The sequence below is a fragment of the Platalea leucorodia genome (genome assembly GCF_965183815.1).
Source record: "Platalea leucorodia genome assembly, chromosome: 7".
Lineage (NCBI taxonomy): Eukaryota > Metazoa > Chordata > Aves > Pelecaniformes > Threskiornithidae > Platalea > Platalea leucorodia.
Window position 1 is genome coordinate 29600394 of NC_138829.1, and position 27333 is coordinate 29627726.

The 27333-nt window shown below is 44.9% G+C and overlaps 1 protein-coding gene across 1 annotated transcript; it reads left to right on the forward strand.

The window, feature by feature from the left end:
* EGLN3 (egl-9 family hypoxia inducible factor 3) lies at positions 1-26953 on the forward strand (the record flags this gene model as incomplete). Its single annotated transcript, XM_082318323.1, has 5 exons — positions 1-357; positions 22584-22703; positions 24632-24768; positions 25472-25545; positions 26916-26953. 5 exons carry the CDS (start codon positions 1-3, stop codon positions 26951-26953), a joined length of 726 nt encoding a protein of 241 aa, XP_082174449.1.
* Positions 26954-27333: the final 380 nt, after the last annotated feature.

Sequence of the window (27333 nt, forward strand, 5' to 3'; positions counted from 1 at the left end):
ATGCCGCTGGGGCACATCATGAGGCTCGACCTGGAGAGGATCGCCCTGGAGTACGTCGTGCCCTGCTTGCACGACATCGGCTTCTGCTACCTGGACAACTTCCTAGGGGAGGTGGTGGGGGACTGCGTGCTGGAGCGGGTGAAGCGGATGCACCGCGACGGCGAGCTGGCCGACGGGCAGCTGGCCGGCCCCAGCCGCGGCGTCGCCAAGCGGCACCTCCGCGGCGACCAGATCAAGTGGATCGGGGGCACGGAGGAGGGCTGCGAGGCCATCAACTTCCTCCTCACGCTGATCGACCGGCTGGTGATGTACTGCGGGAGCCGGCTCGGCAAGTACTACGTGAAGGAGCGGTCCAAGGTAAGGGGGCCGCGGGGCACCGGCTCCGGCCGGCCCGGCCCGCCTCGCAGCTCTCGGTGGGACCTGGCCGAAAGTTTCCGCGGGCTCCCCCCGCCGTGCCGCGTCCGCGCTGTCCGCGGGTGCCTGTGGCTTAGGCGGCACCGCTCCGGGCGGCGGAGGCGCCCTGGGCTGCCCGGGGGACGCCCGCGCCGGGCAGCCGCTCGCCAGCCCTCGCCGGCGGCGGGCGGGTGCGGGGGTCTGGCTGACAACGCGGCCGCGGGGCTGCCCGCTGCGGGTCCCTCGCCCCGCCGGTGCCGGCAGCGCTCCGGGGCGGCTCACCGCCGTGCCCGTGCCGGGTCTTCGCCGGGCCGCTCGGTTGCCGGACCCCGGCCAGGCCCTTGCCTGCCCCTCCGTGTGCCGTCGGGGGTCGCTTCGCAGCCGAGCGGGGGGCTGCAGGCGGCACCCCCCTTCCCGGCGGGGGGCCGGAGCCCGGCGGCACCCCGCGGCTGGCTGCTGCTCGCCCCAGCTGCGGAGAGCGGGGACCCCGCCAAAACAGCCTAGCCCTGACCACGGAGGATCGTTTCCTTCGGAGGATCGTTTCAGGTGGAGGGAAAAGCTCCTTACCCCTTCCCTGCGCACGTACGCGGCTCGGATCCGATTATTGGGTTGTTTGCTCCCATGTGATAGTGTTATCCAGAGTAGTTTTGATGGTCCAACTCATGCCAGCGTCCTACAGCTGAAGAGGTTATCCTTACTGCGTTGGGTATGTGGCACAACATAAGGGATGCTCTGTTTGAGCACGACAAACTTTTTTTTTTTTTTTTTTGAAGAGAAGAGTTACTTTTTCTAGGCTTTCTCACTCCGAAATGGAGAGGACACTTGTGCTACAGGTTTCTTTCCCAAATGAAGTTTATTTGCACTTGCCGTGTCATTACTTCAGTTTGGGATAACTTGCCTTTTCTTTCCTCGTCTCTTTTGCTGTGGCAAAGCAGACTGGCTTGGAACTAACTTTGCTTCATTGTCCCAAATGCTGAAAACATCCCCATTTCTTTATTTCTGACTTGAATTCTATAATACATAGCACATTTTCAAAACACCCACTTCTTTTAGAGATATGCTAGAAATAGCAACGGTGAAACTTTTAAAAAGTTACAAAAGTGAAAAGTTAGGCATTTCTTTTGGTCCTAACTTGCCCTGAACTAAGGGGATGTGTGAGTGGTGCTGAGATTTTTTTTTTTCACAGAAAACGAAGAGGACGGTATGATGATATTTACCAGTGGCTTGGGAACACCTTAAAGCCTGTGCACCCTCCCGTCCCCCACTTCCACACAGTGATGGGAATAATAAAAGGTTGAAACGTTTCTCCTGTGCTTAGCTCCACTGAACTACTGATCATCAGTTCAGTTAAAGCTTGGGTAGATTTGGTTTAAAATGTGAGCAGACTGGATTTCACTTATTCCTGGTGGGAGCCTGGTGTTAAGAGGTATAAATAACCGTTCTGCTTTGGCATGCCTTTAAGGTCAGCCTGGTTCTCTCTCTGGGTGACTTCTGTTTGCCTGATTACTGCTGGAAGTGCATTGCTGGCCACCTGGAGGGGAAAAAACAGGCGTTTATGTTAAAGTTGGACTGGAGTGAAAGGAGGTGGTCCAGTATTTGTACAAGATATTTGGAGAAAGAGTCAACTGGATGCCTGAAGGCTGTTGGCACTGGCTGGGGAGAAGGGTCTTTTGGGGAGTGACCTTGGGTTGTAGAGATGATTTTAAAACAGAGTTGTGGTGTTATTGCAGTAATTTTTGCACAAGTAGTAATAACAGATAGGACAGAAGTTGTTTTAAAAATAGGTACCAAGCTACTTTCTATAAAGAGAGACTTTTGGCCCTTGTGCTTTAGTGTGGAAGGTGTCAGACTCCAAACAGTGCATGGAAGTGCTACACAACAGTCCAGGACTGAAAGGGACTCAATAGCGTTTGTAAAACTAAAGGCAGAGGAATTTCTGTCAGAATTAATAGTAACATATCCCCTTACTATAATGTTAAGTACCATGGATATGTGAGGCCCTGGAATAGCAGCTGCCATCAGTAACTGAGATGTGGGACACCTTCAGCAAGAAGATTATTCCTGTGACTGTATTGGTTTTCCATGGCAAGGTTTTGGTAGCAGAGGGGCTACAGGGGTGGCTTCTGTGAGAAGCTGCTAGAAGCTTCCCCTGTGTCCGACAGAGCCAATGCCAGCCGGCTCCAAGACGGACCTGTCACTGGCCAAGGCTGAGCCCATCAGCGATGGTGGTAGTGCCTCTGGGATAACATATTGAAGAAGTCCTCCCCCTGAGGGGGACTCGGGAATAAAAGCTGAGCCTGGGAAAAAGGGAGGGGGGGAAGGTGTTTTAAGATTTAGTTTTTATTTTCTCATTACCTTACTCTGATTTGATTGGTAATAAATTAAACTAATCTCCCCAAGTTGAGTCTGTTTTGCCTGTGACATAAACTGGTGAATGATCTCTCCCTGTCCTTATCTTGACCCGCGAGCCTTTCGCTATATTCTCTCTCCCCTGTCTGTCTGAGGAGCGGGAGTGATAGAGTGGCTTTGGTGGGCACCCAGCACCCAGCCAGGGTCAACCCACCACACCAACTGACTACTACAGTGCATGCAGGTTCCCATGTCACCTATAGACATTTCCCTTCCACCATTAAACCTGTCCATTTTGCTTATCTTCTGAAGTGTTGTGAATGCATACACAAAAATCCAAAATTTAAATTCAGGGTTTTTTTAATTTTTATTTTATCTGCTAGATTATACACATAAATGGGTGCCCAGAAAACTTCCATGGCTTAACATCTGGAGGGGTGTGGGGTGTTTCTGAGTGACTGGACCAGAACTTCTTAGCTGGACATGTGCTATTATAATTTATTGTTTTGGGATATAGGTATTAGATGGGGCTAAGAGTCCAGAGCAATTTGTTTAAAGTGCAAGCCTTTGGCTGCATGGCAACTCTTCTTGTCATGGAAATGAATTTATGTAATATCAGTCTTATCATTCTTTAGAGCTTTATGCTTTTAAAACAATAGTATGACTTTAATCTTCAGCCTAAGTGTTGGAAGAGAGGGAGAGGTTTGCATAGTAAATGAACTTCTGTCAGCTTAGTGTGATGTGCTTCATGTTTTTTTGTTTTTTTTTTTTTTTTTTGTAGCTACACAAACATAAGACAAGAATGACTTTTGTCCAATAAAGGAAGCTTTCCTTGTAGCTACATGAGGGAAATGAGCCAGGATTTTGCTGTTTCCAAATGACTTCCAACAGCATTACAAGAAAGTTAAGATTGCATCAAAGAGAATGGATGGAAGTAAAATTTTACAAGGGTACTGGATACTCTTGAGAGCTGATAGTTGACATTCGAGGGCTGATCATGAAATGTAACCTTTCATCTTTGAAGACCAGTGATCCAACTCTATCTTCGGAATAAGTCATATTTAAAAATATTAGCCGACATGGTTAAGTGATCAAAATAACCAAATAACGTTCTTCTAAAGGACTCTTCTGTTGACAGACCCAGTGCACTGCTTGTTGGCTTCTTGCATTCGCCTCAACTAGAGTTTCCATTTTCTAGTAAAATAATACCATGGTTCCCGTTTTGTAGTAGATAAGTAGCTAGGGATCTCACCAAGGCATCGTTGACCCAGGTTGAGTCTTCTCCTCAGTGTGAGAAGATTCACATCCTTGTGCAGAGGGACATTCTGGCCTGAGGACAGAGGTCAGACTGGTTTTGAGGACCTGTCTCCATTCTGCTGAAGCTTTCACACTTGGTAGAGCAAAGCTGTCAGGTGGTTTGGGCTGGGAAGTGAGGCCACAGCTTGGTCTCCACGGTCAGTCACCTGGAGTGCCCCCGGGGCAGGTGGTGCTTCAGGGACCGCAGGTGAAAGGGTGATGTGCTGCAGCTTCTGACTCCTCAGGTCCCAAAGTCCCTTCTTGGGGGTGAATTGGGTTTTGCAGGGGCTTGAGGAGATGGTGGAGGTGATGCTGTCTGTAAAAGGTTTGAGCGCACTTGCAAATGAATATTGCTCAGGTGCAGATGTGGCACAGGGGCCTGCTGTGTATTGTAAAATTTTCCAGGGGGCAATTACAAACTTTTGTAGGTGGTGAAATGTCTGCCCTGTAGAAAAATAATCCCTGTATTATAAATAAATCAAAACAACAACGTTAAAAAAAACCTTCCCAAAACAAGGCAGGAAAATACTCCAGAAGAGAAGCCATTTGAGAAATTTCTCCTTCAAGGCATAAGACAGGAGTTTTTTTTTTTTTTAAGTTAGAACCTGCAGATGTGCCAGGTGCTGTGGAGTTTGGGATATCCATCCCTTTGGCAGTCTCAAATGCTGCAGAGCCTGGGGAGCCCTGGAAGTCCCTCCTGCGGGGAGGCAGGGCACATGGGCTGGCAGAAACCGGGTTGGCTGGCCGGTGTGTGGAAATGTAGAAGCTGCATTCGCAGCGGGGTGCCTGGATAGCTCATCTGCTGCTGAGAGGCTGTGGCTATTCCCCCTTTCACGTTTTCCCTCTGCTGGAGAAGGGCAGCTCTCCCATGGTCAGGCAGGGTCCCAGAGTGATGCCGTCAGCACCTGCTGCCCTGGGCCACCTCGGCTGAGTCAGTGCTTGACCTGCTGCCAGCGGGCTGCGTTGGTCCTCATGGGTGAGGGGTGGAAGGTACTTTGAACTGGTGTGGCTGCGCCTTGTGTGGACTCTGCACCCGGTCCTGACATCAGCGTGTCCCGCTGTGAGTCACTGGTACCCTCTTGCATGCCGTCATGCATTGAAATCCATGTCAGGGCTGCCTTTGGGGACCTTGACCTCATCTTGTGCCTGCTGGACAAGAGTGAGCCCTGCTGGTTAGAAAATGAGGCAAGAAATCATAACCCTAAGAGATGACTTGTGTCGAAGGAAGCCCATGACTGATGTTTTTAGCTCAGAACCCAACTGCTTGCATTCAGTGTCAAGTATATGGCCTGAAGTTAAAAAAAAAAAAAAGTGTTTTCAATATGAGTTAATTTAGAAGTTCCTGTGGGATGTGGACCCACTTGAAAACTTGCTTCAAAAATCTCTGTGTGGTCCTTTCACTTTTTTTGGATGTTTTCTGCATCCTCCGCCTGTAGCCATGACTCCTCTCTGCTCACCCCACCCTGGTGGACCCTCCCTGACTGTCACAGGAGAAGCAGGTCTTTTGTGGTGGCACTTCATGGCTAGTGAGTGTTTGCTGAAAACCAGAGCGCGTCCTTCTGCCTACCACACAATGGGGTGTTCTTAGGTAGCTGTTGAAACCTGGTCTGTCCAGCAGGTTGTTACCAAGATTTCTGTTCCTGAGGATTGAAGAAATGTGTGAAATGTCACAGGCTTGGGTTGAGTGGTTTTACCAAGTCCCTCATAACTCAGGTAATGTATAAAGAAAGAAAAGTTTTGTTCTATAGCATTCAAATTCTATCCTTTGCAATTAAAACAGAGTGAAATAGTGCATTTTCTGATTTGAGGTGCGGATGTAAGGAGCAGGATAACAGAAAACTGGCTATAGAGCTGAAGAGCAATACTGCCTATAGAAATATACTGGTTTATTGTATGTTACAGAGGGTTTTTGATACTTGTGTAGCAGCATGCCTTGCAATTAGTTTACAATGGGAGGTCTGATGAACACCACCATCCAGAAGAAATATGCATAATTTCTTTTCCTTCTAATCAAATGCACATGTTCTGGCATAATGGGTAAGTTCAAATCTGTTCTTCTGGCTGGCTGCCGGCAGAGTCCAGAGCCACTGGAACTGTAAATACAACAGGCAAGTCGTTTTATGATATCAGACTGAGGAATTCAACATTGGCACAGATCCTAGAGCGGTTGCTTTGGCTCGGTGTCAAAGCTGATGTTTATATCTGTGTTTGTCAAGCAAGATTAGTTAGCCTGGTTAATTATACACAGGAATGTATAATTTTTACTTGACAATCAGAGCACTAAATGAGTATAAACCTGGGCATATTAGCTCTTGTTTTTGTTCTTCATCAAATTATTCTCAATGACTTTTTGAAACTTTCAAAAGATGCTTCTTCTCTGAAAGAGGCACTCAGAGAATCTTTCAGATTGCTGCTTCACTCAGCAGGGACAGGGTATTGGAGAAATGGGTCAATATTTTACAGACAGTGATGCACGTATCTGTAAGTGGATTCAGAAGCGTGAGTAGCCTCTATGGAATGGTGTTTGAGCTCATACTTGGGTGTTGAAGTTAAAGCAGCTTGAATTTGGTGCCTGTTATGTATCATCACTCTTGAGAACCTGACTGTAGTGTGTTGGCAGACTTATTCCATGCTAGGCAGTGGAAAAAAATGTCATCTTAAGTGTGTGTTACACCAGAGCCTTCAGCAGCCATGTGGCTGCTGTTGGTCCTCCTTTCCCTCTCTTGTGGAGAAGTCTGTAACCACCCAGCGAGCGATCGTTGTTACACCGCGTTAGGAGCCTGTCTGTGTGCTTCACAGTCATAGTTGCAGAGGAAGGCAGAAGGTGGCTAATCCTCTAACAGAAGGGGAATCAGTCTGAGCTCTCAGGCAATGGAGTGGTCTGTTTATCCTGACTTTGTGCACGTGTTTGTGGCATCAGGGCAGGTTACTTGCCTTTTTTCATATTGTCTGTACTTTTGCGGTCAGGCAGCGCTTAATGAGTCTTGTTAGACTCTGGAGTTACACAGTGATGGCAAAGCAGTGAGGTTTTCCACAACCTGTCCCATGCTGGTAGCACATTTTCCTTAGTGTCGTCTTATCCATTGCACTGGTACCAGTCCTTTCCAGTACCACTATGTCAGCTCTTAAAGCCAGGGACTTGCAGTGGTAGCCCTACTGGTGTGCCTGCTAATATCCCTGTTACTTGCAAGCCCTAAGTAAATACGTGTCTCGCTGTTTTTGTGTGAGGACTCGTTGCTCATTAAATGTCAATGTAGCCTTCCACAGGTGTGTGTGGGGATGGCAACTGTAATACAGGTGGCATTAATGCCTCTGGGTGCGCGAAGTGTTTGTCCTTTGGACTGGTGGGGGTGTGTACAGCATTGCAAGGCACAGTATCTTTGGGAGAGCCACTGGGAAAAACGTCAAGATTCGGAGTTCAGTGCCCCCTCCTGCTGAGCTGGCATTTTGGGAGGAAGGGGAGCTGGTCCTTGCTATTAATATTTGTACACAGCCTTTTCCCAAGGTAATTATTAATGAATAATTCAGGTCATTACAGCTCACAGCTAATAACAGTATATGTTTAAATGGAGATGCATTGATGCTCATAACACTGATGCAGGGCAGCATGTACACAGTAAAAGTGAACTTGTTTCTTTGCATTAAGGATTCCAGCTGTCTGTGTTAATCCCCGTGTCTTTATTTGATTTCACAGTAAGCTCTACTTTCTTTGACTTCCAAACTTACCTGGATGATGGCTTAATGTCATACAGCCTTACCTTGCATGTTGCTTCCTGAGCAATTTGCTTGATTTAGCATGTGGAAATGTCTTCTCCCTCTTCTTTCTCTCATGCTGCACAGTTTTGTTGTTTTTTTTTTTTGTTTGGTTGGTTTTTTTTTGTTTTTTGTTTTTTTTTTTTTTTCCCCTGGGGTGGTGGTGGGGGGGATGTTCAACAGTGTCTGTACTCCATCAGCTATTCCTTTCCATATGTGGAAGGGGTCGGATAAAGGGAGAAGATAAAACCACAATGACCAAAACATGAATGCATTTTTAATCAGATGAAATCTTGATGTTTGCTGAACAGGCTGGACACACTTGAAAGAGATCAATACTTTTATCCAATGCTTCAAGATGACTCTTACAAAGTCAAAAAGTACTTTATCTTTTTTTTTTTTTTTTTTTTTTTAGGTATTCACTTTTTAAAAAGTTTTCTCCTGCTCCTGTTTCAATTGGATTGCCTTTTCCCGTTGTGTAATAGGTCAGGGGCAAGTGGTGCTTTGGCACCAGCAGGCCACACAGCGCTCATCCATCTTGCGGTGGATGGCTTGTGAGAATGAGGAGGTCAGGAAGGGAAGCCTGCAAGTAAGTGTTGCCGATTTTAGATTTATGGAGAAGGAGGATGTGTGCATACCAACTCAAGGGAATTTGAAGCCCTGGATTGGATTTATCATGACTGTAATCCTTCTGTCACAAAGCTGAAGACTGAAACGACGTTGTTAGAAAGCTGCCAGCAACACAAGACTCCCTAAGCTTCTGTGAAAAGGTTTTATTGGATTAGTAGAGGAGCTCTCGGGTAGAGGTGTTTTGGGAACCGCTTCTGGTACCTGTGCCTAGGGCAGCTGATGGCCTCTGTGGTGGGCTCCAGGGTGAATAATTGATGCATTGACACAGAACGTGGGGGGGCTTGACAGAATATTTTGATTATATTTTGATTGATGCATAACATTCCATAGCAATTTGTTTTAGACCTTTTATTGCTTTGAAAAGAGATGACAGGGGGTTCATCAGAAAAGCAAGAAGGTAGTCTGTAGCTGTTCAGGCAGTGAGGTGGAGGAAGAAAACAGATGAAGAAGGCTCATGCCAAGTAGTCTATCTCCTACTGTTTAAACTATTCACAGGCATGTCATCCCATCAGCACACCACTCCTGACTGTTCCTGAGAGTGATTTGGAGAGAGCTGTAAGCCCCATTTCCCCTCCATCACTCACACATATGCATCTACTATCTCTTAGTGACAGAAAGGAGCCTTTCGCTACAGTCATTTTTCTCTTGTCATTGTGTTTTGATAAGATTAGTAGACAAAGAAACTTAGTGCCACCATGCAAAGCACTTAATAGAAAGCAGTTGATTAAACAAGCTACTTGTTGCTCTGATTTTTCACAAATTAAGTAATGCAAGAGATTTTGCTGACTGTAATGGTTCCATGGAGGCTTACTAAATGTTCATGCCATCCGCCACCCAGTTTAAAATGAATAGCATAAATTGCAGGAGTACAGCATAGCACACTATCTGCACAGACTGGAAGCGGTTTGTCCAAAGCTTTGTCAGCTGGAAATGGCAGGGTAGCCATGTCTTTGGCCAAACATCAGGGAATTGCATCCTACTTTGTAGCATAAAGATACCCATTTTGAGTCTTGTATATATCTAGTTCATATGAATCCTTTGGTCGCAACAGACTTTTCTGTGCTTTCTTTTTGGACCTGAAAATCCAAACAAGAAAAATGTTTGCATTTTTCTTGTCTGTAAGTCATAATAATAATAATGAATCACTGCTTATGTCTTCTTGCACTGTCATTTTTTATACAAATTGATAAGGTAAATGTTTTTAAAGTTTTGGCCCCAGTTCAGCAATTCACTTACTTAAGTACTTTTTTTTAAAGGCTCTTTGAAATCAACGGGACTGAAGCACATCCTTTGGTGCTTGGCTTAGGCTATGCTAGAATATGTTTAGAAAACTTCAGGAAAAGTTGCAGTGATTTCTTGTGCCACCCTCGGTCTTTGTCTACATTTTGTCTTAGATTTGAAATACAGGCCATCTTTTACATGATGTCTTGTGAGGGAGCAAAGAGCCTTACTTTGATGGAAGTTACAGATGATAGCAGTTATGATTCTTATCTGACCTTTGCAACTGACTGTCTTGCAGCAAACCTGTCTTATACTATTAACAGTAGCAGTTATTCCAGTAATGCATACGAGGAGACAGGTGCTAGTCAGTGCAGGCTGGGAAACACCACCCTGAATGGGAAAAGCCTGGGGTACGAGGCACTGTTGGACATCAGGCTCTGAGGCGGTGGATGCTGGCATGGAGCCTTCCGACTGGCCCGAGGCTCCAGGGAGTGATGAAAGTCTCTTGCACACAGCCACTTGCTGGACCATGCAGGTAGAAAAAAAATGCAGAACCAGGAGAATTGGGAAGAGGAGATACTAAAAAAAGAAATGTGGGGAGTGGGGAAGTGTCAATTAGTCCTTACCTTCCCTGTTCCTAGGTTGTTAACAGTCTTAGGGTGTTGTGCTTGCTGCTGAAGGCTCTGTGTGTAGCTGCACCTTCCCCTTCTGATTTCCCATAGGGAATCTGGTAGAAGTGGTTTGAGAAGTAGAAAAAGAAGAAGCTTCACTGTAAATGCTGTAACATGTCCTGCTGTTAAGGCATGTAAACCATGGCATATAACTAGATGTGCACAAACAGGACGGGGTCCCCCAGGATGTATCGATAACTCTGTTCTTTACAGTATTCACCAATGTTTCCGCTTCCCTAAATTAACTTGTTCTCTGTCTTCCGTTGCCTGTGGAGCATGTGCATGGTGTCTCTGAAGCAGGCCAACAGGAAGGGTCACTGCCTGGTTGACTGTTTTACAGACTTCCTCTTCACGGAGGAGCAACGAGAGGATTTGCAAATGCCGGTCCCCATTGCCAAATTTACTATAATTCAACATTTGATGGTGGTCAAAGGCTGAAGTGTCAAGGTTGTGCATTTTACCATTATGTTTCTCAGTGCATAACTTGACGTCTAACTGGTGACCTAAAGGCTCAGTGCCAGTCTGACACAGTGATAATTTCTTGGCAAGGATGAAAATGTAGTTGACTTGTTTTTTATTTCTTTTTCTTTACACTTATCTAAGATGTCTGCAACTGAAAAAAATAACAATTTTTTTTTCTTAGTTTACTTTTGTCTTTTGCTGGCACTTGGTTAAAAGCCTGTTTCACTGCTTGCTTACCATCTATAGAAGCTATTGCTGCTAATTATGAGCTGTATTAGTACAATGTCTTAGCTGCAGTTAGGAGAGGCACTGGTTGTGCCAATGGTGACCATATCTACGGGCAGATACAGTACCTACTTCACCCCCACACCTAAATATGGATATATACTGCTATAGCTCTGACTTGCCACCACATATCTGTACTGCCTTCCCCCTCTGCATTTTCTACTGAGAGAAGCACTTGCGCCCCACACCTCGCAAAGCCAGCTGCAGCCTCTCACCAAAGGGTTTCTTACCCCCACTCTTACCACAGCCTGTCATGCCTGTGCAGCCGCCATCTCTCATCTCCATCCCAGGGAACAGGAGGGGCAGGGATGAGGGCTGCTTCCTCTGGCTGCCCAACCAGCTGGCATCCTGGGAGAGCAGCCCCTCTCCAACCTCCAGTTTGGGTCACCCCTGGCTGCCTCTGCGGTGGCTCCGAGTACATGCTGCTCTCATCACACTGGCTGCCAGAGAGGAAAGGTTTTGGAGAGGAAGAGGAAAAAGGAGGGAACAGAGCCAGAAAGACCACTCCAGGCTTTCTGCATCCTCAGGAAACATCCTGAACCCACAACAGAGAGACCACCTCCCTGCTCAACAGTTGCTGTGCTTCCTGCAAAAACTACCTTAAATGCCGAAGAACATTATTACTTTAAGACCCAGTCCTGAACTGGGTCTTGAGAAACCTCTCAAGGGCTGTTGCTTCAGTGAGTTGCAGTGGGAATGGTTGGGTAAGGCTCCAGAGGGGACTGCGGTGAAGCAGAGCAGCAGGCGCGAGTGGGGCCGGAGGGGAAGCTGGGGAGGGCACCCTTCAGGCATGGCTGTGTCCCTGTGCAGGGCCACTGCCCTGGCTGGCGACTCAAAGCTGGTGGCAGCGGCCGTAATGCAGCCAGCCTGTAGGGTTGGTCTCTTCTGTCAGGTGGTGGCAGCATAAATCCATGGGAGAGTCTTGACCAGTGGAAAAAGAAAAGTGGGAATTCAGCAGCCAGTGTTCAAATCCGTAGTCTGATGTTGCCTTACAGCTGGGTTTAGGACCAAGCTTCCTTGTCTATGAGCTGAGAGCTTTTGTGAATAGCTTTAAGGTGTGCAAATGTAAGGCTGGAGCTCAATTTGTTGTGTGTGTGCCTGTCTGTCTTTATGCATGCTTTCTTTGCTCAGAGTTGCCTAGTTTTTGTCTACATGCCTCTTACTGGTGCAAGTACCAACTGTGTAGGTGGTGCAGAGGGCAGGCACTAAAACACTTTATTTTGTTTTACTGAAACATTTTTATTGTCTAACCTTAGAACAGGTGTATAGCTATATTATTACAAAAGTGCCTGGAATCTGAATAACTTGTTTCCCTTCCTGTGTGGAAAGATGCTGTGTCACTCTATGCACATTCATCCTCTTTAATTGCACCCACGCTAGAGAGATTGTACCGTTGTAATGTACATGTGTAGTCAGAGCAGTACAACTTTATGTGCATGCAAAGCCTTAGAGGTAAAAACTACACGTGTTGCTTAAGCATAGCAGAAATTATTTCTGATGGTAATTTATTATAGGTAATTTTAATGAGTTTTACCCATAAATATTCATGTGCACGAAATCCTATGCAGGAATAAATGTGCTGTTAGCTAGGCAAGGTCCTCTGAAAAGGTGGTGGGGGAACAGAAGATGGGTGGAGGGTGAGTGAGATGGCTTCCTTCCGAAGTTAACGTAGGAGATAACTGGTCTCATCAATTAGCTTTAATTTGGTGCTACTGCTGTGATAACAAACACTTGAGAACTGTTCCTCTCTCAATTTACATAGTGCAGTAATGTCTCAGCAGCCTCAGAAGCCCAGAGGGCTCTGACAGTTTTGGGAGGACCCTTGAGGCATATTTGGGGTACCCACTAAGTGTGATGGTGCTAGTCTAAACCCTGCCTCCCTCTCTGGCAGCAGAGAGAGACTTTCACTGAGCCAAAAAGGATGAAGAAAACCATCTCCCCAGTGTGGTGCTGCCTCCGCTGTGGCGGGAGTGTGCGAGGCCACGAGAGGTGTCCCAGGTGGCGGCAGCGGTCCCAAGGAGGGACCATGCTGTGCAGTTGGGACCTCCCTGCCCCGATGGCACATTGGCTTCGAGGTAGTGGCTTGTCACCTCCTCTGCCTGCAGGTGCCCGGGGTGCCTCCTGTGAGCCCCCGAAGCAAAATGCTTCTGGTAAGCACTAGGGGTGCCGCCTGCTGTGTGGGAGCTGATAAAGTCTTGTGGGCAGCATTGCTCACTCGCCTTGGGCCCACAAGCTAAAAATAAATGAATAATAGTAAAAAAGGGATGTTGGCCAGCTCGGGCAACTGTGACACCAGCAAGACACAGCTTTGCCTGTGTCATGGCCGTCTTTCCTGACCTTTATTAATGCACCCACAAGAGCATCAAAATATGTAGAGTTCTTTAAATGTTGCAGGAAAAAAGAAGTGGTGTAATCCTCTGGGTGATTAGTAGCAGAACTGAAAAGGTCTTAAGTGCTGACAAAGAATGAAAGGCTAGAATATTTAAAGAACTATTAAATTATCTTTCAGCCACAGAGATGAGGATATTCCGCAGAGGATGTCTGTGCTTGTTACCATGCCTTTATTCCCTGCTGAGAACCTGAACATCCAGGGATGGTCCTTACAGATTTCCTTAATGAGCCTGCACTTACTTATGAATTTGCTTTTCTGCGGGGGTGGCGCTTGTCACCATGTCCCCCAGGACTCATTACAGGGGATGCTTTCTCTATCTGCATTGATTGCTTGCGATGCTTTCTCGTTAGTGCAGCTTGTCCAGATTTGGTTCTTCGGGGAGAGGAGGGGACTGAAATAGTTTTCTGGGTGATGAAAGAAAGAGGGCTTCAAGAACAAGCAAAAATAATCCTAAAATTTAATTAAAGAGAATATTTTTTTTTAAAGTGTGGGAAATAAGCCTGCGTGCCTGTGTGTGAGTGTGCAGCAGGAGGGGGAGGGAGACCAGTAAGAACCAGAACAGAGAAGCGCCTTGAGTGTGTCTGTGCTGCAAGCGTGGGTTTCCCCTCTTCCCTCCGCAGCCTCTCTGTGAAGCGTACTCGGGAGTAAAGTTTGCGTTTGATCGCCGATCGCCTCACGCTCCGCACGTAGCACTGTCGTTAAGCCATCATCTCGCTGGCCTCAAGCCAGGGCTCGGCAGCACGGGGCGGGCGGTCTTTCTAAACTGAAACAGCCTTTATTGATACATTGATGCACTGCGCATGTTTACAGCTGCTAATTGAAGGCTTAATCTGAATATCCTTGACTGAACTAATTTGCTGGCAATAGCCTTTTAAATTTCAGGTCCTGCCGTGATGGTATGCCTGCTCTTCACAGCACGCTAGTCTCCTCTGAAACTGTATTGTCTCTGTGTGCGTGCAAGGCACGACGACTGAGCAACATTGCAGCCTAAAATGTAGTTTTAGGTCAGAGGAGGATGTAAAATAAAAATCTTACCTGATTTTTTCCATTGCAGAATACAAGAGAGGAGCACTGGGCAACTGGAGAAAAGCATTAACTGACATACATGCAGAAATATGTAGATTAATTAAACATAGAAGAAAGGAGTTTAATCCTTTTAATTATTAGAAGAGACAAAGATGCTCACTGCAAGGACAGTTGTATGGCAGTTGTATGGCAATTTAGGTTTCTTTCCTTAAACTTAAACAGTATTCTGTTTTTTCCTGGCCATGCCAAGAGGCTGAACAGAGAATTTGGGTGATGGTCTGAAAGCAAGAGACATTATTTTACTTGGCTTTAGGAAAAAAAAAAAAAGCAATGTAGACAGCATACAAAGGAAGATGAATACCTGGGACACTCTTGTGCAGGAAACCACAAGTCAGATTTCTCTCCTCAGAAGCCTGGAGAACTCCCTCAGTCAGGTCCTTTTGCAGTTTGCTGAATTGCCCCTTCACTTTAGGATCCCAGGGAGTATCCAGCAAGGGGAAAGCTCAACAAAACTCACCACTGTCTCCAAGGCTTGGTTCACAAATGCCCGCTATTCTCTTGGCAGTGGTGGACGGCCACCGCCAACATGAGGCATGGCTGTTCCATGCCTTCCCACTTCACAGCAGCATTGCTCTGGCAGCCAGCTTGAACTTGAAGGGCATCCAGATTTATCTCTAAGTGGGTGTTCTGCTAAGAAAAGAAATAAAAAATAGTCACGAGCCGAAGCCGTCCTTCACATTAATAGGACTCTGCAGGCCATGAAGAACTAAATTTTGTTGCCAATCATTAGAAAAGCTTCCTAAGCCCCATCACAGATTCATTTAATAGGGAGCTCATTTTTAAAGCAGCATCAGTCTGTGATCTAGCTTTCTTACAGACAGATTCCATAGGATTTGAAAGCTTATTAGGGGCTCCTTGAGCTACCACTAGATAACATGCCAGTCATCAACAGCTGTGTGGCATGGAGATACTCCATGAACAGAGCATTCATGGGTAATTCTTTGTTTCTACCATTGGTTCCAGAAGAAATCTACTAAGCAGGAACAGTTTTCTATCTCATGGTAATTAGAGTAATATCAGGTAATAACAGCCTTTTGGTTGGTAAGCAGAGACAAACCAGTATCTTTGCATCTTTTTCCTGCAGATGAGAGCAATATTCTTTCCCACAATTCCCACTTTCAGGCTGTTCCTCAAAAAAAATCTCCAAAATGTGCCTCAATGCACCTGGAAACAATAATCAAGCTAAAATGGTGCATATGAAAGACCAAAATAGAACAAAAGGGGAGAGATGACCTTTCCAGTTCTTGGAAGATCTGAATCTGATGATCAAGGTCACATACATGCAGGGAGAAGCAAGTACCAGACCACCTGGCTAAAATACTGTCCATGAAAGCAGGATTTTTTTGTACAGTTATAAGTACTTGCCTGGCAGGAAGGTACTATTAAAAAAAAAAAGAGGTGCCGATGGGCATCATGAAAACAGCATTGTGCTCCTGAGATGAGAAATTTTGAGAACGGATGCATTTCCCTTGTGTGGCTGTGTCTCTGGCCATAGAAGTGTCTTCTCCTTTCCTCTCAAATTTTCAGGGTTGCTGATATAACACCAGACCAAGGAGCAAAAGTAGCTGTGATCATGTCAATCGGTTCAAGATATAGTGCTCCAGAGATGAGTCAGCTACCAGTACAAGGTCATATCAGCCTTTCATATCTTGGTTGCCATGCCTCATTTGGCCCTTCAGCAGACACTTGTCACCTGCATCCAAGGTACCTTCGTTGTGTAGGACTACTTATGCAAGCTAATGAAGGAAGTCTTCAGCAAACTGTGCTCGTAGCTGAGTTTGTAGAGTTTGATCTGCTTTGTGTTTCATGAAAGATGGTAACTGCCCCAGCATTTTTATTGTTATTTCTGTTGGCTTTTTTGCTTTTTAGATGTCTTCTGTATGACTTTGGTTTAGGCCTCCGTATGAAGATGAAAGTTGAAGTGGAAAGGTGCAGGTGACTTGCCCTGCCAAATTCTAGCCCTTTCCCCAGTGTTTCTTAGTTTCTAAAAATAGACTTCTTCCTCACACAACCTTTCCCCTCTCTTGCCTCCATCCCTGAGCAAGAAGTTGATCAAAGAGAGGAGGCTAGGTTTAGGTCTGTAAATCCAACTGCTGTTTGACTGAAGACTGGTAATCAAGTTATGGATGAGGAAATGAGGTACTGGTTTCTCATGCAATGCTGCTACTGAAGCCCATTTCATGTTTTGCATGACTGAAGCAAGCAGGGTTTCACCCCGCTTGGAATTGATGATTCCCTTTCCAACAGGCACGAAGCTAATGTCTCTGATATTTTGGTGTTTTAACATAATTTTCTTCCCTCTGTTCCCTCCCATCTCTATGGAGTATTAAATTAGACCAATTTTCCTAGTTCACGCTTCAGTATAGCAGTTGAGTGTTTTAACTTTTATAAATTCAAACAAACTAATATTTAATAATGTTCATGAATATTTTATACTTAACCATTATAAGCTACACAGTAGAAAACACTTGGGCACAATTGGGTGCAACAAGAAAGTACTTAAGAAACACCCCGTTGTGCCTGTGTGTCAGACAAGCCTCAACTGAGAATCTCTTGTCTTTGATCATGAAATGTCAGACTACTCATGTTCTTTTAATGTAGAGCATGCTGTGTGCCTTTCCCTTTCTGGCTGTACAGACTGTGCGTGTCTACAAACTAAAATCAGGTTGAGTACAATATGCACTCAGACCTAAGTCAATCAAGTGAATCCTGGTAGTCCTAATTTCCTAAAGTCTGGTCAAGTGATTTTTGTTTGCGCTTTAGTTCAGGACTGAGAACCACATATTGGACTGAAATTTGGGAAACTTGGAAGTGTGCAGCCAAATAAAAATGTATCTGAAATCTATAGTGGCTATAGAACTGTTAATTCTTATTAATACCTTGGTTTTCTAGACAACCATCATAGTGATATTGTAGATCAGTATTGCTTTGTATGTATATAGTACCTTTAATCTAACAGACTTTACAAGTAATTTCTGAACGTAACTATTTGATGTACAAGCTGTACGCAGAGACGATCTATACTAGGGATCAAAAGTAGTAGCTGTTCAACAATACACAGGACAAATCTGGTACAGAAAATGGAAGAGCATATTGTGGAGTCTTTAGCTTAATCTGCAAGGGTGGTTGGTGTTGGCAGGATAGAGTTACGCAGGTTGGAATTTTCTCTGCTGGTTGCAAAGGTCATATTCGTTCTGAGAGGAAAATACGGGATCAGTATAGGGTTGCAATACCGCCTGTACAGTCTGCACTAGGAGTACACTGGGGCCCTGGCTTAGTGCTAGCAGGCACGGAGAGCATCTCCTTCTGACCTGCTGTCATCACTGCTTCCTATTAAGCAGTGTTCGTTTCCACTTATGAGTGTTTTCTAGCTAAGGTATTCTCTGAAGCGTTTTGTTCCAAGTATCAGTCCACTCCAGCGCTGCTTATTTTATGAAATGTAGCAGAATGATGCCTCACAGCATGGTCCTGGCTATCAGCTCAGAGAATTTCTTTTTCCCCTTGCTAGAAGCACTGGGAGGCAGGCAAAAATCCTCTCTATGGAACCGTTGTTTTTTATCTGCCTCCAAACTTTGCTGGTGTCTTGCATTTTGACTTGCAGATTTCTCTGGCTGACTTGAGTGTAATACTTAAAGACTGAATGATGAATAACTTATTTTTGCAAGCTTCTGTGCAACATGGAGTTTACTGATGATTCCTGGCTCCTTACTAAAGCTGGTAATTGCTGCTTGTTTAACTGGTCGTTGATTCGCACTCTCTTGGGAAACCTAGCATCTCTGAAAATGACAGTGCAGAAACCGCAGTCTTGATGATTTGCTTTTCATTTTCCAAGTTTTGTAGGCTTTAATTTACGACTGTCGACTAGACCACCAGAGCATTGGTCTTCAAACTATGGCATGTGTATGTGCGACTGCAAAGGCATGCATCTGTATATCAGAGTTTTTAAACTGTTCAGCTGTTGTTTAAGACAAACTTGTCTATTTTAACTTAAAATAAGGGGGGGGAGGGTGTCATTGCTGAAGTTTGCTCTGAGTGCTTACACTGGGAAATTAAGCCAACTAGCAGCCATTGCAATGGATTGTATTGCAAAAAAAACCCCAAAACATTAAGTACGTTCCTGCTCATTACTGCCTGCTATAGTTAGTTTAGGTTTGGGGTTGGTTAATGAAGGGAGATGCTTCTGAAAACAGAGTGTGCTCTTCTGGACGCAATAGCTGAAAAAGTATAGGAAACATTTTTTTACTGACACTCTGCTTGCTCACCTGGTAAATGATTTGATTATTATGATCCAGCATCCAGCTTTTGTAGCTAGCCCGTGCACTAAACTGGCAAATACCAGTGTTCACCAATTACCTAAATTAAGTCTGGGTCATGCATCTCATCTCCTGTTTCTTGTTTGCTTTGAATGAATCCAAAAGTAGTGCTAACAGCTGGAATCCCTGCTGAGGCCAGCTTGATCTGCTCTGGAGCTGCTCCAGCCAGTGCTCTGATAAAGCTTGATATCGTTTCAACAGGCTCTAGGAGGACCAGAATGATTTCCTTTCATTGTTTAAGGTTTCATTCAAATATTCGCCATGCCAGGAAAAAGGATATTTCACTTCTGCTTTTCTCCCTTCGTTGCTGCTACTAGAAAACTTTTTTTTCTTTTCCTAAAGTTACGCTAGAGTGTGGCCAGTGCTTTTGGATTCTGTGGGAATTGTTCTACTTCTTCATCCCCAGGGACTCTGTGCATTGCAGTTGCAAAAGGTGCAAGCTGTAAATAAATAAATAATGCATCAATGTCTCGGAGTCAAAGCACATGTTCTGCTAAGAGAACATATTATGTGGGGGAGGTCGGGGAAAACTCTGGCCTTCTGCCCAGATTTTGGTAGTAAGCAAAGCACCTAAATCCCTTTAAGGATCTGGCCTGCAGTCTATTATTCTTCAGCAGCTTTTTGATTGTGGCATTAAAAAATAGTAGTAATATTGGATTGATTTTTAGGCAGTCTAGTAATCTTGGAGTAATGTCTGCTCTCTCTCCAAAGAGAGACTTCCTTAAGGCCTCCATAATTTTGTGTTGTACATTGACTTAAAAACGAGGTATTATCAGTCGACAAAGTTTTATTCCCACCGTGCATCATCCATCCCTCTGGTACGATTAGCAGAGCTCTGCTGAGCCAGACCTCGTGCTGGCAGTGTAGGCACGCATCCTCTCTGCGGCAGCTGTGCTCGCTGTAGGGATGAGCCCCCTGCTCCCCTGGCTCTCCCGGCACAGCCCTCTTCCCTGCCCGTCTGCTGGTATCACTGCCCCCTCTCCTCTGCTCTCTCAGCTCCCTGGGTCACATTCCCCAGCATACGAGGCTCAGGTTTATCAAAGGGTTACTATTTTAATTGTTTGACCTAATCCAGCTTGCTGTGCATGGGATGGCTGAAGGGTGCACCTGCATGAGCTGCTGTGCTAGCAGCTGGGATGAGGGGATGCACAAGGTGGATTATCCTCCCCGGTGAGGGTACAGCTCCCTTGGACCATTTCTACATTGCAGTTACAGTTGGCTTGTGGTTTCCATCAGGCTTGTGCCCCTAAGCCAGGCTTGTTTCCAGTGCTAGGCTGTAGACTGGCCCTTACTGCTGTTATCAGGCTTATAGTGAAATCTAGGTTCAGCTGTGGAGCCGTTTGTAACAGCAGAATGACAACAGAGCAGACAGGACCTATGGCAAGGCATCTAGCCAACTGCCAGGCGTGATGGAAGAGGGCTTATTACTGGGAATTAAAGCTACTGGCTCTTGTTCAGCATAATCTCCTGCCCCGGTGGGCCACCAGCCCCAAAGCAGTTGTGGCCTGAGGTGTTGGGATGAGAAGCAGGCTCTGGCGACTTACTGCTGCCTGCAGGTACCATTTGCTGGTGCTTGTGGGGAAGAAGGAAAGTCAATTCATACATGACTTGAGATGCAGAGCAGTATTTTCACAGCTGTATGTGTACACCCATCCTAACTGGCCGATTCCTGTGAATAGACTTTTGTTCTTGGTAGCAGAGGGCCCAAGGGATCCACCGCGCTGGCTGGCAGTAACTTCTGTGCCAGTGTTGGTGCAGTAAAACTACCTTTGTGATTAAAGCAGCACATGCTATTCTCTAGCTGGTCATGTGTCCCGTGAGGACAGCATGCCTTTAGCATGTGCTAGGAAGCAGAAAACATGACCTCTGTCTTGTTCCTAGATAAAAATTTGAATTGCTCTTGGTAAAGCCTATACTGTCAATCTTCAATGCCATCAACTGTGCTTGGCAGATTATTAGGGGCAAGTCATGCAAATGGTGCACAATCACATCCTCATTCTGTGGATACAATACTCTTTATCTGGAGTTTGGATGTTATGGTTTGGATGGATGGAAAACTAGATGGGTAAAAAACTGGTTGGATGATTGGGCTTAGAGGGTGGTAGTTAATCAGTCATATTATACCTAGAGGCTGGTAACAAATGGAGCACCACAGGGGTCTGTCACAGGACCTGACCTGTTAACCACCTTTGTCAGTAATCCGAAGCAGATGGCGGAGTGCACTGTCATCAAATGTGGACATGACACCAAACTGAGGGGGACCAGTTGATGCACCCCAGGGCAGGGCTGCCACCTAAAGGGACCCAGAAGGGCTGGAGAAACAGACCAATGGCAACTTTTATGAAATTAAACGAGCACAAATGCAAAGTTATGCCCCTGGGAAGGAAGAGCCCCTTGCAGCAGTACAGGCTGGGGGCTGCCGGGCTGGGGAGCAGCTCTGCTCCACAGAGGAGCCTGGGGACCCTGATGGTCTTGGTGGGCAGTGAGCTGAATGAGCCTGCAGCGTGCTCCCTGCACAACGGCATCCAGGGCAATAGTCACAGGAGCACTGCCAGTAGATTGAGGGGAGTAATTATCACCCTCTCCTCAGCCCTGGGAAGACCACATCTGGATACGGTGTCCAGTTTTCCAACCGAACTTAGCCCATCATTTCCCATTGCTCTTGCTGCTAATACTGGCAAGCAATGAAAGGAGATGTCAGAGGAGTGGGAACAAGACTTCTATTGGCACAGCTTTAGTGGAGTAGACTCCATGGAAGGTGACTGGTATCACTACCAAGTAGTCCTAGTAGTGAAGGAGTGACTCTGAGACCAAGATCTGGTACTTTACCAGCAGTCTCACCTGCCCTTCCCTGCATCCTGCTTAGACTGCTAATGGTGTCAACTCGTTTAATATGTTTTTGTTGTAAAAACCCTTTTAAGACCTGTTGACTGTCATGTGGTTTGGAGTAATTCATGTTAGGCTTATCTCATCATTCAAGGTGAAATTTAAACAAACCGTGAATTAAGCGATCGTATCAGCAAGTCTGGAGATGATCAAAGAGAGAAGTATGCTTCTGAAAGCTGTTTGGTTAGTTCTGTGACTCAGTCCATGAGAGCAAACATGCACTGCCCTGTGCAAACACAGCACAAAGGAGTTGCAAATTTTTGCAGACTTTGCTTTATGGACTTTTACCCACACCTCCTGGGGACCCTCACTTTGTGTTGGACCATAGGGATGTATATGACAGGGACTGGAAGATATGAATAGAGCAGGATGGTGGTAGTAAGGCCTGGGATTGCTTTCTACTTTCATTATGGGGATTGCTTTCTACTTTCATTATGACTGGGAAATCAGTTTTACAATGACTGCTCAGCTTTAGAAACCCAGGCAAACTTTAGCTGAAACTGCCTCAAAGTCACGTAACTTGTACAGACCAATAAGCTTGTACCATATAGACCAGTGTTTTCGTTTAATTCATTTTTTTTTTTTCTCCTACTTTAGTGTATATATTGTGAAATATGACGGGTATTTATTGCCAGTTTGGAATTTCACACTGGCTGACTCATCCAGTGAAAGAAGCTTGTGCAAAGATATCTTCTGGTGGTGTCTGCTGTAGGTTTTGGATCGATTGTCTGAAAAATACTGAGCCAAACTGGTGGTGGGAGGATGCTTAGCAAATTAAAACTGAAGATGGGCATCTTGTAGAATTTTTTTTTTTTTTTTTTTTTACAATCTTTATCTTTCATTCAGGCTATGGTTGCTTGCTATCCTGGAAATGGAACTGGGTATGTTCGTCATGTGGACAATCCAAATGGCGACGGGCGCTGCATCACCTGTATTTATTACCTGAATAAGAACTGGGACTCCAAGGTGAGTAAGCCATGGGGTTGAGGCAGAACACGAAGGAAAAAGTATTTCAGAAACAGAGCTTTGGAGCTGTCTGTTGCTTCTGTGAAATCTGGTGAACTTTTGAACAGCTGGTCCATTCTTCATCTCTACATTTATTTTCTTGGTGTTTATGGCAACCCTTTTGGAAGTAAGAATCTGAACTGTTTCCTTGTCATTCTCTCTCATCCCACACACATACTGTTTTGTTGCTATAGAATAAAGCTTCTAAGCACTGGGCTGCTGGCTCTTACGCTTTGTTTAGAGGAAAGAGCAATGAAGCGCTAGAAAGAAAAACATAATCCACTAAGGAGTAAGTGGATTCTGGGAGTAGAATAAAATGACAGCCCAAATTTAGGACTTTAGCAGTCTTGATACTGTTCCTTCAGGCTAACCTGCAGATCTTCAGGCAGTTGCCTTTGTGGTTTTCTTCCTTATGAAGTGATGGGGCTTAATAAGAGGAACAAGCACATGGCTTGGTTTGTCCTCTCCATCTTTGACTCCACCAGGGGGTCTCCTGACAGGATGGTGCTCTTGTTTCTGCCTGTATTACTATAAGGCAATAAAGTCAGCCTTGAATTTACCATACATTTAAGTTCGAAACAAAATAAAGGCTTGTAAAATTGCAAGATGTCTCTTTACACTTCTGTTGTCATAATGCAGCACAAACCACTCACATGGATTATCTAGTGAAAATTGCCCAATGTTTTTTGTCTCTCTAACCTGTCTTGGCCACTTTAGGTGGATGGTTTTTAAGCACACGTAAATACTATGAACCCCCAAAAGCGAGTTCAGATTTTGAGGCAATGCCACTAAAAAATGCACTGTTGGAGAAAAACATATTCCTTTATGGAGAGTATGACAGTGAAACATCTCAATGTAATAAAATGAAGGAGCAGATGTGGGAGGAAATGCAAATATCCGATTTATTTTGTGCACTGCACTCTTACTTTAATAGTGAGGAAGCACCCAGGTGGACACTCAGAAAGCTAACTGAAATCCAGGACACTGGTGGAGAGTATTACATGGGAGTGGTGGTAATTTTATGCAAATGTATGCTGGAGGAGATATACAATATAACCATGCTGGCCTTTGAAAGCAAACATGTTGCTTTAAACCTGACCTAATAGTTTCTTACTGAGGTTTGCATGCCATGTGGAGGTACTACGTCAGGTCAGTGCTGGGTTGACAGCATCTTCCCTGCACTCTGTGGTGCAGTATAAAAGCCTCCCAAGAGCCCTCTAACTGCCTTCTCCCTGCTGCTGAGTTCATCTGCATCTTGTGAAGTTTCTGCAGTGTGTGCAGATCAGCAGACTTTTTCCCTGAAACTGGTGGCTCATGGAAAGAGAGAAATGATGTGGTAGCAAAACCAGGCTACGTCATAAGCAGGGAAAAGACTGGCTGGGAGATATAATACAATTATGAGAAGTTTATTACAAATACAACAATAGAGCGGACTTCACTCTTCCCAGGGTGTAAAAGTTAATTCCTATATGGTCAGATGCAGACTCTGAAATACCCTAAGCAGTATCTACCAATTGCTGGGAGGAGAGTCTGATCTCAGACCAGTCAGGTGGAGCACCCTTACCTGCCTCGTGGTGTTCACTGGTTCTAGAGACGTGAGTGGGAGCTCAGAAGCTTCCCAGTGTTTGTTACAGGGCCAGTGTTGTCTTTATCTTGGTTCATTTACTTTAGCCAGATGTTTATGCTGAAACATTACAAACTGTTTGGGAAAATCAAGGTGGCCAAGAGATTCAGTGTACGGTTTTCCAGTGTTGTCATGTAGCTGTCTTGGTTATCATTAGATGTTTATTCTCCATTTGTTGGGTGCTGAGGAGGGAGAAATAAGTCATTGTTTGCATGAATGTGTGGGTGTTTATATATGTAAAAAGTAACTTTTCTTTTTCTTTTAGCTGCATGGTGGAATTCTTCGGATATTCCCAGAAGGAAAGTCCTATGTAGCAGATGTTGAGCCGATTTTTGACCGATTACTTTTTTTTTGGTCAGATCGAAGGAACCCACATGAAGTCCAGCCTTCTTATGCAACCAGGTAAGTAGCATATTTGGTATTGATATTTGGCCAGGAAAAAACAAAGCATCTCTTCTACCAATATTTGTGTCTAAAATTATGGCCATCATGTTTGTTTAAATACACATGTGGATAAAAACTAGATAGCTAGATTTTGAGTGGATTTTCTGTTTTTGAATCACTGGGAATTCTCTTATCAAGTGAGGAAGAACAAGTTTGAATGATAAGGTTCCTTGTGTGATGGGAAAAAAAAGCCCTTTTTACCATTGACAGAAGAAATCTTCCAAGCCAGGCATAGCTATTTAGCTGGGAGGTGCTGGGTTATGGTTTTGCCCTTGTAACACTATAGGGATTTTTGGGGCTACCATCTGTCAACAGGCTATGAAAAACTGGTGTGATGCAGGGCAACCCCCAAGCTGCCTACAGGCATCCCAGAACAGAAGAACATGCAAAGGTCTGTAAGCTGCTTTTGCCCTCTGTTACCAGGGGCTGTGCACTCTTTTGTGCCTCCAAGCAGAAATTCTTACCTATATTTCTATCTTACTTGATAAAATACGCATTTAAAATGCTGTCTGTATTTGTCTGTAAGCATGTGCCATTTGCATCCTATTTTTTATTTACAAATCCAGTTTTGTTTTTTTTGCTTTCTCCATGACCATAAAACTCTAGGGCTCTATTTTAATAGCAAAAGTTGAAACAAACACAGGATTTCTTTCTTTTATAGATATGCCATGACTGTGTGGTATTTTGATGCTGAAGAAAGAGCAGAAGCCAAAAAAAAGTTCAGGAACTTAACTGGTATGATTCTTTATAAGTGTTCACCAGAAAGTATCTAAGGCATTTTGGTATTTCCAAAGTCAGAGACAGACTGGGAATAACTCTGTAGCTAGATGGGTATGACATTCGTTTTTAGAAAGCTTTTTCTTCTCTAATCACTAGTTGGTCATTTTATGTGAAGTGGAGAAATGACAGAAGAAGATTCAGGCCTCAGTGTCCCTGATGAGCGTAATGGAGAACACGGGAGAGGCGGTTTCTGATTTCTCTCCCAAATGGTTGCTGAGATTTTGTCCCACCTCAGGTGGCTGCTGCAGTCAGTGGGAGTCTCTAAGCTCTTCTTTTGTTATTTGGGAAGTATATTTTGTCTTCTCCAAACTTTGTCATGTCTCTGTCTCCACAAAGTCATGAGATACAAACAGTTTCATAACCATGTTCTCTAAATGTTCTGGCTGAATAGGGCCTGTCTTCTATGTTAATGAAGGGCAGTTAGGGCCTGCAGTAATGCAAAGGGGATTTGCCTTTGATTTACAAGTAATTTCTGAGTGGGGAATAATGACCTTGGAATGTATAGATAATGAGCTGGAAAGAAACTAAGTTTAGAAATATATATAAGTGTATCTTTTGGCAGGCAGTTGCTAGAGTAGCTGTGATCATGGTGCTCTTCAAGAGCTACATACATTTTGGGTCTCACAGATAGCTTAAAGCCAGCCCAGAGACACTTCTGCAGAAGCCTGGGAAGAGGTGACCCCAGCTTTCCTAATGGCAGCCACACTGCCTGCTACTGTAGTAATGGCATATGAGTAATGGACTGAGTGGTCCAGATGTGCTCCAACACCCTACCTGGGGCCATGCTCAAAGGTTAGCTGTTTGGAGCAGTTTAAGATCTCGTCTTCAGGGACTGCCTCTGGCAGTTCCTCAAAATACAGTGTGGAGAGCATTTGTCTTTTTTAAAATGGGTGGTGTGCAGCAGGGGACCAGCAAAGTCATCATTAGTCAAATGCTTTTCAGCACAGACTGTTGTCATCTATGTAGCTGGTATGCAAAGCAAATACTGGCTTCACTCTTAAAGTGGATCATGAGCAAGGGGCCAAGAGTCGGGGAAAAGTATCACAGATCTGGGGTCTGAAAGTTTATTGAGCTATTTAATTACTGCATGAGTTGTCTTCAGTTTCACGAGGGCAAACGTACAAAGCCTTGGTATGATTATCTCGTTAATGTGCTGTGGATTCGTACAGTTTCAGTCCATGTAGTGAATTCATATCATGAGTCTGAAATGGAAAGTGCTGTCCGTTGAAAACAAACTAACTTTATTCTGTTTCTGAGTTTTCAGATGAATGCTGTCAGAACCCTCTGGCTTAATGGCCTCTCCTTTTTTCATCTTTTTGATGTAGATGCAAGAAAGAGAGAAGCACCTATTAATGAAGACTAATCAACTGTTCCTGAACTCTTTGTGAGGAAACAAGATCCCAAAGATGACTTCCGTTTCCAGCGAACAAGGGCAAATTCTTATTCTGCACAAGAGCGCACTGGTTGTGTCTAGCATGTGCATCTTATATTGATGGTACTTCAGGCAGCCTCCTGTCATGCCTGGACCTGGCAGAAGAAACACTTGTTTTCTATTTGCCTTTTGCTGGAAAAAGTAACCAGGGTTAAAAAAAAAAAGAGTATCACCAAGCCTAGTGGTAGTGGTTCAGCCAACTGGCTTTTGATCACTCTTGTAACCAAGATAATGATCATTGGAACTTGTGGTAAAAACCAGAGTCTTATTTGCACTTTAAGGGGTGGGGGGGCGGGGAATCTAGCTCAATG